The sequence below is a fragment of the Phacochoerus africanus genome, chromosome 3, assembly GCF_016906955.1.
Source record: "Phacochoerus africanus isolate WHEZ1 chromosome 3, ROS_Pafr_v1, whole genome shotgun sequence".
NCBI classification, from domain to species: domain Eukaryota; kingdom Metazoa; phylum Chordata; class Mammalia; order Artiodactyla; family Suidae; genus Phacochoerus; species Phacochoerus africanus.
In genome coordinates, this window is record NC_062546.1 from 36747446 (window position 1) to 36760701 (window position 13256).

At 43.8% G+C, this 13256-nt stretch overlaps 1 protein-coding gene across 1 annotated transcript in view; it reads right to left on the bottom strand.

Annotated features, from left to right (window-relative positions):
* The window catches only part of KAT14 (lysine acetyltransferase 14), a 36059-nt gene that overhangs the window by 9042 nt on the left and 13761 nt on the right, over window positions 1-13256 (bottom strand). Inside the window, 3 exon segments of the mRNA XM_047771625.1 lie at window positions 11838-12349; window positions 12352-12405; window positions 12522-12938. Of these exon segments, the coding sequence (XP_047627581.1) occupies window positions 11838-12349; window positions 12352-12405; window positions 12522-12938 (983 nt within the window).

Sequence of the window (13256 nt, forward strand, 5' to 3'; positions counted from 1 at the left end):
GAAGGGGTTGAGCCCAGAACCTCTCACTCTGCCAAACTTGCTAGGGGATGACCAGCGAGGAACCAGGTTTTTGCCCCTCCTTGCAGGGTGCAAATGGACACTACCAGCAATGGCAGCAAATCAAAGGGAATGTGAGTTCGCGTAGGAAAAATTCCAGATGTGTAAATAAGAACCGCAAGATAACAAAAGAAGGATAAAGTACACAAACTATACTGGGAAAGGCAGAACTGATTTACCAGAAAGACAAGGATTTTTCAAAAGCACAATAAACAGTCATCAGGGAAATGCGAGTCAAAGCTACAGTGAGACAGTACTTGACTTCACCAGGGTGGCCATGAGCAGGACAGACAATAACAATGCAGAGGGGTCAGAATCCTCACACACTGCTGACAGGACTATAGGAGGGTGCAGTCATTGGAAAAAGCAGTGTGGCGGTTCTTCAAAAAGTTGAACACAATGTTACCACTTAACCAGGCAAATCCAATCCCAGGGACATAATGCTAGAGAAATGAAAACACATGTCCACACAAAAACTTTTACACAAATATTCACAGCGGCATTATTTGTAATGGCCAAAAGGTGGGAACAACCCAGATGTCCATCAACGGATGCAAGGATGAACAAAAGGTGCATATTCATAAGGGTGTATTTTTCAACCACAAAAAGGAACAAAGTACTAACATATCCTATGACATGAAAGAAGACAGTAAGAAAAGACCACAGCTTGTGTGATTCCATTTATGTGAAAAGACCAGAAGAGGCAGCTCTACAGAGAAAGCAAGTATATTAATGATGGGCAGGTATGGAGGGTTGAACAGTAAGAATGATAGGACAGAGTTTCTTTTTAGGGTGAGGAAAATGTTCTAAAATTGATTATGGTGATTATACAACTCTGTGAAGAAACCAGAAACTACTGAATTGCACACTTTAAATGGGTGAATTGTCTGGTATGTGATTTGTACTTAAATAAAGCTGTTACAAAAACAAAAACACAAGGCATGATAAATAGGCTCCGAGATAATGAAGGCACCTGGAAACAGGAATGAGAAGTTACCAATCATACATTTGTTACCAGATATTAAACACATGAGCTCTGAAATACATCTACATCTCTTCATTGGAAGAGGTCAAAATATCAAACTTCCCAGCGTTTGGAAGTTGATTCCAACCTTACGGATGACCTTAACAAGTTCAAGATTTCAGTGGAGGAAGTAACTGTAGATGTGGTGGAAATAGCAGGAGAATTAGAATTGGATCCTAAAGATACAAGTGAACTGCTGCAATCTCAGGATAAAACTTTCACAGATGAGGACTTGCTTTTTATGGACAAAATAAGTGGTTCCTTGAGTTGGAATCTACTCCTGGTGAAGAGGCTGTGAAGATTGTTGAAATAACAACAATAGACTTAGAATATTACACAAGCTTAGTTGATAAAGCAGGTGAGGGGTTTGAGAGGATTAACTCCAATTTTGAAAGAAGTTCTATTGTGTGTAAAATGCTATTAAACAGCATTGCATGCTACAGAGAAATCACTTATAAAAGCAAGCCAAATTTCATCACTGACTTTCTTTAAGAAATTGCCACAGCTACTCCAAACTTTAGCAACCACATCGACAACAAAATCAAGGCAAGACCTTCCACCAGAAAAAGTAGTAAAACTCACTGAAGGCTCAGATAATGGTCAGCATTTTTTTAGCAATAAAGTATGCTTTAATTAAGGTACGTACTCTTTTAAAATAATAATAATAATAATAATACACACTTACTAGGCTACAATATACTGTACATATAACTTTTACATGCACTGGAAAACCACGATATTCATGTGACTCACTGTTACAGTATCTGCTTTATTGTGGTGTCCTGACAAACCCTCATTATCTCTGAGGTCTGCCTGTAAAACACTCAACAAATAACATCAAGGACAGGTCTCTTCAAAAACCCAAAGAAGTAATGATGTTGAGATCCATATGAGGACTCCAGAAGGGGAGGGAAAAAAATAAAGGAGAAACATACTTAAAGAAGTAATGATGAGGAGTTTCCCAAACTAAAGAAGCATGAGCAGACTTCTGGTTTCCAGTCCTGCACATAAGGAGCTTGGAAGTCACCACTCCAACCTAACAAGTAAACAGCTGAACAAAAGGAGAGTCAACAACTCTTCTCAGATCTGTCAGAGAAGTAAAGTCACAGGGCAAACTGCTGCCCTGGGGCTGGAGCCAGAAGATGGGTACACAGGTTTCGGGACCCAATGGAGTGAGAAGCCTCGGGGAAACAGGGTGGGGAGGGGAAACTTAACTGCAGTTGCTGAACTGCTGGAGGCCCTGCGGGGAGAGTCTGAGAACGTACTCCAGGGAGGCCCTGATTTACATTTGCGTGAGTTTCACCACCAGGAGCTTCACCAGCTTCTTACCCTGAAGATCAAAGAAAGATCCCCTCCCTCCTGCTTCTGTGGGGTGCATTCCATTGTGAAAGGTGCCGGCTCCTGTGCTTCCTCACAGGACTGCCCTCAGGAGAAACTATTTTGCCAGAGCCTGACCCACTGGAGATTCATCAGAGCCTAACCTACCTGTGGAAGGGGAGTAGCCAACCCCAGCCCCCTTGAGCCACCCTGTCCCACCTAAATGGGGGTAAAACCTGAGACGCCCTTGTGAAGTCACAGCCCAGGGGGCTCACGCTCACAGACTGAGGACTAATCTTTAGAACAGCCTCTCCACCCACACCAGCACATCACTAATGGCCTATTTCCCACAGCTCCTCTTACTCAGAACATATCCTTGGCTTTCAACAAAAAATTACAAGGAAAGCTAGAAGGCAAAAAAAAAAAAAACAGACTGAAAAGACAGCAAGCATAAGAACCAGACTCAGATACGGCAGAGATGTTGCAATTATTGACCTGGGAAGCAAGCAGAATGGACATAGCTGAGGAAAGATTCCCTGAGCTTGAGGACACGTCAGCAGAAACCGCCAAAACTAAAAAGCAAAGAGAAAAAAGACCAATAAAAAACAGAATGGAACAATAGCCAAAAACTGTGGTACAACTACAAAAGGTGTAATACATGCATAATGGAAGCACCAGGAGGAGGAGAAAGGAACAGAAGAAATACTTGAAGAAGCAGGAACTAAAAATTTCCCCAAGTTAATCAGACACCAAACCCAAATCACAGATCCATAGCACAAGCAGGATAACTGCCAAGAAGTGTACCAGATACTCTGATTCAAAAAGCAGAGGTGTCAAGCAAGATAAATGAGAACAAAAAAGCACTTAAAGTGCATGAATATAAATAAAAGTCAAAAACAGAGAAAACGCTGAAAGCTTCCAGGACTTGGAAAGGAGGCCACCTACAAAGAAACAAGAGCAAGACAGTCATTGTGGCTCTCAGAAACAATGCAATCTGCAAGATGATAACGGAGTTGTCATGTTAAAATGTCAAAAGAAAAAACAAACTACAATTTATATCCAGCTATGCTATCAAATGCAAGAGTAAAGTGAAGATATTCTTTTTATTTATTTATTTTTCTCTTTTGATTTTTTAGGGCCTCACCCACAGCATATGGAGGTTCCCAGGCTAGGGGTCCAATCAGAGCAGCTGCCGGCCTACACCACAGCCACAGCAACGTGGGATTCAAGCTGCATCTGTGCCCTACACTACAGCTTCTGGCAACACCAGATCCTTAACCCATTGAGCAAGGCCGGGGATCAAACCTGCATCCTCATGGATACTAGTCAGGTTCATTAACCACTGAGCCATGATGGGAACTCTAAGATACAAGTTTTTAAAATTAACTTTAAAAAGATCATATGTTAAAGAACTATTACAAGAAATACTCTAGCAAGAAAATAATCTGGGAAGAAACAATGGAAAGCAAGACTGGATGCAGAAAGAGAAAGACAAATATTACTCATATATGTGGAATCTAAAATATGGCACAAATGAACCTATCTATGCAACAGAAACAGACTCGGACTGGGAGAACAAACTTGTAGTTGCCAAGGGGGGGAGGGAGGAAGGAGTAGGGTGGACAGGGAGTTTTGGGGTCAGTAGATACAAACGATTACACAGTTAGAATGGATAAGCAATGAAGTTCTACTGTACAGCACAGGGAACTATATGCAGTCTCTTGGGACAGACCATGATGAAAAATAATACAAAAAAAAAAATACGTGTGTGTGTGTGTGTGTGTGTGTGTGTGTGTGTGTGTTTGTGTGTGTGTATGAATGACTGGGTCACTTTTCTGTACAGCAGATACTGGACCAATATTGCAAATCAACTATACTTTAATAAAAAGAAAAAAAAAAGAAGCTAGATAAACAATTTAGTGAGATTTACCATTATCTAAATAAGCAACACAAAGAAAATAGACCAACAAGAGCATGCACAGTGCACAGCTGTTTTTTGGTTGCAGGGAGAAGATCACACGATAATATTACAAATTAAAAGAGAAAAATAAATACATGTCTTAAGTTAGGACCTATAAAAAGAATAAAAATAGAACATACAATTGTCTTTCTAGCAAAGAATCAACATCACATACACTATTTTCTCTGAATGCAATGTAATTTGATTAGAAATTAAACCATTTACTGAGATACCTTAAAAATTCTCATGTGTATGAAAACTAAGAGTTATCTGGCATTAAATAACTCCTGGGTTAAAGAAGAAATGCTGAGAAAGATTATAAAACGCTAAATACTGATTCCACCTCACCCCCAGCATCCACAGCATGTGGAATCTCAACAACATCTGCAACCTAAGCCAAAGCTGGTGGCAACGTCAGATCCTTAACCTTCTGTGCTGGGATTGAACCGGCCATGCCGCAGAGACAATCTGGATTATTAATCCACTACACCACAGAAAGAACTCTGCTAAGTACTGTCTGATTTTAAAAATCACATCATTTCAGGGAGTTCTCGTTATGGCTCAGTAGGTTACAAACCTGACTAGCATCCATGAGGAAGCAGGTTCGATCCCTGGCCTTGCTCAGTGGGTTAAGGATCCGGCATTGCCAGAAGCTGTGGTGTAGGTCACAGATGGGGCCTGGATACCTAGTTGCTGTGGCTGTGGCGTAGGCCAGCAACTGTAGCTCCAATTTGACCCCTAGCCTGGGAACTTCCATATCCCGCAGGTGCGGCACTAAAACGAAGGGAAAAAAAAAAAAATCACATCATTTCAAAAGTCATGAGTCATAGCTAGAATATCATACCAACAGTTATAGCTATGACTATATTGACCAAAATACAAGAAAGACAATAAACTGAACAAATGCATTTACAGCTGCTCCCCAATGTAACTGCATTAAAAAGGATACTAAAATTTTAGGTTAGGATGGGGGATTAAACACAAATATCCAATTTTACTTCCTTCCCATATCTTATTACAACTATAAAAATAGATTTAAAAAAAAAAAAAAGACAAGCACACAAGAACAAAAAGATCAGGAAAAGAAACAACAGTAACTGGAAAGCAGATGGACAAAAAGCAACAGATAGGAAGCTCAAATCCAAGCTGGCTTTATTAGGTAAAGTGAGAACCAGCCCAGGATTCCATCCTGCAGATCTTCCTAAAGCCCAGGTGGCAGCAGCAGATTCCTCTGGAACTGGGAATACAGGAGGCAGGAAGAAAGGACCAGGTCAAACTGTGTAAACAGTGTAAGTGGGCTCTGACACGGCCAGCTGAAAAGGCAAAATTCCCCCCTCCCCAGGGGACAACAAGGGTTCTGAGACAGAAGACTCTTCCGCCTGGGGGAAGGATCTAAAGTGACACTGGGGGTCCTGCACAAAGGACTCACCTAGGTAATGTGGCAGCTACAGGATTCCAGGTTCAGTCCTGTTTTCCCTCAGAATTTGAAAGCGCCTCATTGCTGTTAAGCTGGAGCTCAGCTCTACCCCCTGCTGATGAGGGATTCTGGCTTTAAGTCTGAGGCTTTGGACACCCAAGTTGCAAAGGGTGTGCTTCACTAAAGGGAGTCAATCTACAAAAAAGGTATAGACGGGGCGCAGGAACAGAGGTTCAGTACAGTGGAGGGGAAGTGTGGCTCTAGCCAGGGGAGACTCCGGTTCAATAGCAAGTGTGACTCTTACCAAGGGGCAGATAACCTGAGGTGACCATCACTAAGTCCCTGCCCCTGGACTGTCTTTTATACCCAAGGAGTTGTGGGCAGCATCTCGTCTGGGCTCAGCTCGGTTCACAATGCACAAGACTCCCCCACTCCCCCAACACACGCTCCCGGGTCAGCTAAGCCCACTCACCCGACAGATAACCACCCTGACCTCCCACAAGCTGGAGGGATGCACATCAGCCCTGAGACTGGACAGGGACCCCCATGCCATGCCCTTGACCAGATCTGTGCAAGTTCCCTGGTATACACCGCAGCCTGCTGACAGTGACAGAGCGGAAAGCCTCATGTTTCCCAGGACTTCCTAGGGACCCTGACCACTAACCTCCCCAGGAGAGGCTCATGGCAGCTGAAGCCAGAACACACCTGTCAGTTTCCCGGGGCTGCCATATCAACATTTCACAAACAGGGGGCTCATGAAACAACAGAAATTTACTCCCTCACAGTTCTGGAGACGTCAGACGTCCAGGTGCCAACAGTGCCACCCTTTCCGAGGCTCTTGCTCTTGGCTTCTGCTCGTTGCTGGCAGGCCTTGGTGTCCCTTAGCTTTGCAGACACATCACTATCATCTCTGCCTCAGTCATCACATGGCCTTCTCTCCTGTGTCTGTGTCTCTTCTCCTCTTCTTATATGGACACCAGTCACATTGGATTGAGGTCCACCCTACTCCAGTGTGACCTCGTCTTAGCTACTTACATCTACAAAGACCCTATTTCCACTTAAGATCACGTTCACAGGTAACAGGGGTCAGGACTTCAATACAAGCTTCTGTGGACACAATTCAATCTACACCAGTGACCCACAAAGCCTGCTAAACTTATCTTCTGGAAACCTTCAGGTAACAGTGGCAAGCTTCCTTCCACAGCTCCATCTGTGCTTCCTACCTGGTTTTTAGAAAAATATCTAGGGAGTTCCTGTTGTGGTGCAGCAGAAATGAACCCCACTAGTATCCAAAAAGCACACGGGTTTGATCCCTGGCCTCACTCAGTGGGTCAGGGACCTGACGTTGCCGTGAACTATGGTGCAGGTTGAAGATGCAGCTCAGATCTGGTGTTGCTGTAACTGTGGTGTATGCTGGCAGCTGCAGGTCCAATTCGACCCTTAGCTTGGGAACCTCCACATGGATGCAGCCCTAAAAAGAAAAAAAAAAAATCTAAAAGTACACTGTTTAGGTATAAAGACATTAAAAAGGCAGAGGAATGATTAACACTAAGAGTCAGAGTGGCTCCCTCTGAGGGGAGCAGACAGTAAGCAGAAGGATCACTGAAGTGTTTGCAACGCCCCACGTCAATCCAGGAACTGGATTCATAGGTATTTATCTTACTAACCTCTAAACTATACCCATATGTTCTATGCATTCTTCTGTGGGTATGATGCATTTCAAAATTTTAAAAAATGAAGTTCAGGAATTAAAAAGACAAACTTATGAAGACAAAGAACAGGTGAATAGATGACAGCACCAAAAGCATATTAAAGAGTGGCAGATGACTAAGACCAGAGAGAGCCAAAACCTAAGGCAGCAGCGAAGCCTGGCCAGGAGCCAGTGGTTTACACACCAGAGCCTTAAGAAAGTGCAGCACAACTTAGAATAGATTTACAAGGAGATCCTGCTGAATAGCATTGAGAACTTTGTCTAGATACTCATGTTGCAACAGAAGAAAGGGTGGGGGAAAAAATGTAATTGTAATGTATACATGTAAGGATAACCTGACCCCCTTGCTGTACAGTGGGAAAATAAAAAAATATATTAAAAAAAAAAAAAGAAAGTGCAGCATGAGGGCATCAGGTCCTGCTAAAGTTGAGGGTGGGAAGGAGAGTCTTTAGTTAAGAGATTAAAGCCTCCAATTACATCTCTGCTGCCCACAGCCAGAAACGACCTCTCTCTCGATGGCAGGCTAGACTCTCTGGAGGCTCCAAAGAGAGATTCTGCTACAGCCCAGAGGGGAAATTCAGTCCTGGAAGCAGGAGACTCAGTGGAAGTTTAACCACTGAATGGTCAGCTACTGCCCGTACCCCCACCCTGCTCCTAGGATGCAGGCAGGCAGGTCACTGCTTCTCAGAAAAGCAAAGCTGGGAAATGGTGGCCGGGGGAGAAAATGAACAGGATTCGGCTAGAGCAAGGGTCTTCAGCAAACTATACAGCCCATAGGCCAAATCCAGCCTGCGTAAATGATCCTCTCAATAGACGCAGAAAAAGCCTTTGACAAAATCCAACACCCATTTCTGATAAAAACCCTTCAGAAAGTGGGCATAGAGGGAACCTACCTCAACATAATAAAGGCCACATATGACAAACCCACAGCAAACATCATTCTCAATGGTGAAAAGCTGAAAGAATTCCCACTGAGATCAGGAACAATGACAAGGATGTTCACTCTCGCCACTACTATTCAACATAGTTCTGGAAGTCCTAGACACAGCAATTGGAGAAGTAAAGAGATAAAAGGAATCCAAATTGGAAAGGAAGAAGTAAAACTATCACTATTTGCAGATGACTTGATACTATACCTAGAGAATCCTAAAGACTCTCCCAGAAAACTGTTAGAGCTCATCCATGAATTTGGCAAAGTCGAAGGATACAAAATTAATACACAGAAATCAATGGCATTTCTATATACTAACAATGAAAGATCAGAAAGAGAAATTAGGGAAGCAATCCCGTTTACCATCGCATCCAAAAGAATAAAATACCTCAGAGTAAACCTACCTAAAGAGACAAATACGTGTACTCTGAAAACTGTAAGACACTGAGGAAAGAAATCAAAGATGACACAAATAGATGGAAAGACATACCATGCTCGTGGATTGGAAGAGATAATATTATCAAAATGACTATACTACCTAAGGCAATCTACACATTCAATGCAATCCCTATCAAATTACCAATGGCATTTTTCACAGGACTCAAACAAAATAGTTTAAAGTTTGTTTGGAAGCACAAAGGACCCAGAATAGCCAAAAACATTCTGAAAAAGAAAAATGGAGCTGGAGGAATCAGGCTCCCGGACTTCAGACTATACTACAAAGCAACAATCATCAAAACCGTATGGTACTGGCACAAAGACAGAAATATAGATCAGTGGAACAGGATAGAAAGCCCAGAATTAAACCCATGCACCTATAGCCAACTAATCTATGACAAAGAAGGCAAGAATATACAAGGGAGAAAGGACAGCTTGTTCAATAAGTGGTGCTGGGAAAACTGGACATGCAAAAGAATGAAATTAGGGAGTTCCCATGGTGGCGCAGTGGTTAACAAATCCGACTAGGAACCATGAGGTTGTGGGTTCGGTCCCTGGCCTTGCTCAGTGGGTTAACGATCCGGCGTTGCCATGAGCTGTGGTGTAGGTTGCAGACGTGGCTCGGATCCCGCGCTGCTGTGGCTCTGGCGTAGGCTGGAGACTACAGCTCCAATTCGACCCCTAGCCTGGGAACCTCCATATGCCGCAGGAGCGGCCCAAGAAATAGCAAAAAGACCCAAAAATAAATAAATAAATAAATAAATAAAATTAAAAAAAAAGAATGAAATTAGAACACTCCCTAACACCACACACAAAAATAAACTAAAAATGGATTAAAGACCTAGATATAACACCAGACACTATAAAACTCTTAGAGGAAAACAAAGGCCAAACATTCTCTGACATGAACGACAGCAACATCTTCTCAGATGCACCTCTTAGAATCATGACAGTAAAAACAAAAATAAACAAATGGGACCTAATCAAACTTAAAAGTTCCTGCACAGCAAAGGAAACCCTAAACAACACAAAAAGACACCCACAGCATGGGAGAAAATCTTTACAAGTGAATCGACTGACAAGAGATTAATCTCCAAAATTTATAAACACCTTCTGCAGCTCCATACCAAAAAAACAAACAACCCCATCCAAAAATGGGCAGAAGATTTACAGTTCTCCAAAGAAGACATACAGATGGCCAAAAAACACATGAAAAGATGTTCAACATCACTCATTATTAGAGAAATGCAAATCAAAACCATAATGAGGTACCACCTTACACCAGCCAGAACGGCCATCATCAAAAAGTCTATAAACAATAAATGCTGCAGAGGGTGTGGAGACAAAGGAACCCTGCTACACTGTTGGTGGGATTGTAAATTGGTGCAACCACTGTAGAAAACAGTATGGAGATTCCTCAGAAAACTAAAAATAGAACTACCATTTGATCCAGCAATCCCACTCCTGGGCATCTATCCAGAGAAAACCATGACTCGCAAAGACACATGTACTCCGATGTTCATGGCAGCACTATTTTCAATAGCCAAGACACGGAAACAACCTAAATGTCCATCGACAGAAGAGTGGATCAAGAAGGTGTGGTACATATACACAATGGAATATTACTCAGCCATTAAAAGGAACGAAATACCGACATCTTTAGCAACATGGATGGCCGCAGAAATTATCATGCGAGGTGAAGTCAGTCATACAATGAGACACCAGCATCAAATGCTTTCATTGACGTGGGGAATCTGAACTTCTTTGCAGAACAGATACTGACTCACAGACTTTGAAAAACTTACGCTTTCCAAAGGAGACAGTTTGGGGGGTGGGGGATGCTTTGGGGTTGTGTGTTGGAAAGCCTATAAAATCAGATTGTGACGATCATTGTACAACTATAAATGTAATAAATTCAGTGAGTAATAAAAAAATAAATTAAAAAAAAAATCCAACCTGTGTTAGAGGAAAACACTCACTGTTAACCATCTACGCTGTTTTCATACCATACGGCAGTGCTGGCCTGCAAAGCCAAAACTACTTACTATCCGACCCTCTGCAGAAAAGGCTTGCCAACCCCAGGGTCCAACATCCAAATGAGAGGGGTGCTCCTAACAGATGGAGCAGAGCAAAGAGAAGCTAGGAAATTCTGGAACTCAAGAAGGAGCGTTTCATATGGAAAGAGCCATATACCAAAGCCCAGCAGCAGGAAAGAAAAGCCCCACACAGTACATCACTGAACAGCATCAGAACACTGGCAATAAAGACAGGCAATGAGACCAGATCCAAATAGTTTCCAAAGAAGATAGGAAAACGTGAAATAATCAAAATAAGCAATTCTCAGACAACCAGGAAACAGGGAAAATGTTTAACTTCACCTGTAATCAAAGAAACATGAATAAAAAACAAGATTTCATTTTCAGCCATCATATTAGCAAAACAAGTTAATCTGATTAACTGGTTAGTAACAAGCACTGTTCCCGAGAGCACAGACAGGGTTCCACCGAGGTCTTCCAGCCATGCTGACCCTGGCTACTGTTTTCCTAGGGTGTCTCCTGATGACACAGATGTCCACACTCCTTCACTAATGCTCAGCTGTGTCTAGTACACTGTCCTAACAAACCTGTCAATCAACGCCATGTACAGCCACCCTCAGCAGCTAAAAGATACAAAGAGAGTCTAGGTTCTGTCCAAAATCCCCAAAAGGAAGACAAAAGAACCAAACTCAGATATACTAAGGGACATTGGACAATTAAAAAAAAAAATACAGTCCAGCCATTTTTTTTTTTTTTTGGCCACACCCTCAGCATGTGGAAGTTGCTTGCCACAGCAGTGACAATGCCAGATCCCTAACCTCAAGGCCACCAGGGAACTCCCAAACCCAGTCATTTCTATATTTCTCTCTCTTGCTCTGTCCTGCATCCCTGCACGTGCTCCATGGAGCAGTGGCCCCAGGAGTCAGGGAGTGTGGCCAAAACTCACCTGGTACCGGTCAAGGATTCTGAAGTCCTGACAGGTCGTCCTGTATGTGGCTTGTCCAGCTGGAAGCCTGGAAACTCCTCCATCTTTGGCCCCATAAATCCCATCCACTAAGAGAAGCGCCGCATTAACAACCTGATCCAAGTCAAAGAGCGGTAACCCTCGGTCCCGCTTTGCCTGCCTGACAATCAGCTTCCGCTTCAGCCGCCGGGCCTCTGGGGTCATGGCCACGGCACCAGGACAGGCTTCCAGGCGCTTGAGGAGCAGCTTCTCCTCGTAGATGCTCACAGGGGTGAACTTGGGCCCTTTGGGCTTACAGTCCTTCTCCAGCACCTGCTTCCTCTTCTCTCGAGCCCTCGTTTGCAGGGATGTGTTGGAGTCTGTGTCTTCACTGTCAATGTCCATCCTGTCGGGCTTCTCCTCCTCACTTTCCACCTCCTGCTTTATCTGCTCAGGGGCCCTGACCTTCTTTCTGCCCCCAACCCCTGTCCCCGAGGCGGCAGAGCAGGCAGGGGCGGGACGTACTCCATCCCAGGGTCTATGACGCCGTCGCCTTCCAGCTCATCATCATCTGTGTGGAACAGAAAACAGGAGGGAAAATGCAGGCCCACCACCCACAAGGGGGGAGCGGACCCACTGACATGGAGGCCCACACACAACACAGAACCTAAGAACAGTTGGTCTTACCATGAAACAAGGCTTGTGGCGGCATCACATCTGGAATCAGATCGGCTTCTGACAGCAGGCTGGGTGTGGCTGAGTGGGAGGCGGGGGTCCCAGGGGCAGAGAAATCCAGAGACGGAGAAGGAGATGGGCTTGTCAGTGGGGTGCGGTCAGAGGAGCTCAGGGAAGAAAAGTCGATCACTTCTCCTTTTTCCAGGATCATATCTGGCCTGCGGCCTCGGCTTACAAATTTTACAGGGGTGGATGAGGTGCTCCGGTCCAGAAAGCCAGCCGCCTCCTTCTGGGCTCTTCTGATGTCCTTTGCTTCCTGAGTCCGAGACCTTTTCTCTTTCAATTCCATGGCAGATTCCACAGGATTCCGACTTGCCCGTTTCCTAAGTCCCTCAACAGTAATGATGGGATCTAAAGTTGGTTTTGAGGCTGCAAGAAAAGAATAAAATATCTATTTTTTTTTTCTTTCTCTCTCTCTCTTTCTCTTTTTTTTTTTTCACTTTTTAGGGTTGAACCTGCAGCTTATGGAAGTTCCCAGGCCAGGGGTCGAATTGGAGCTACAGCTGCCAGTCTATACCACAGCCACAGCCACAAAGGATCTAAGCTGCATCTGCAACCTACACCACAGCTCTCAGCAAAGCCAGATCCCTAACCTACTGAGTGAGGCCAGGGATCGAACCTGCAGCCTCATGGATACTGGTTAGATTCCCTTCCGCTGAGCCACTACAGGAACGCCTGTTTAAAATT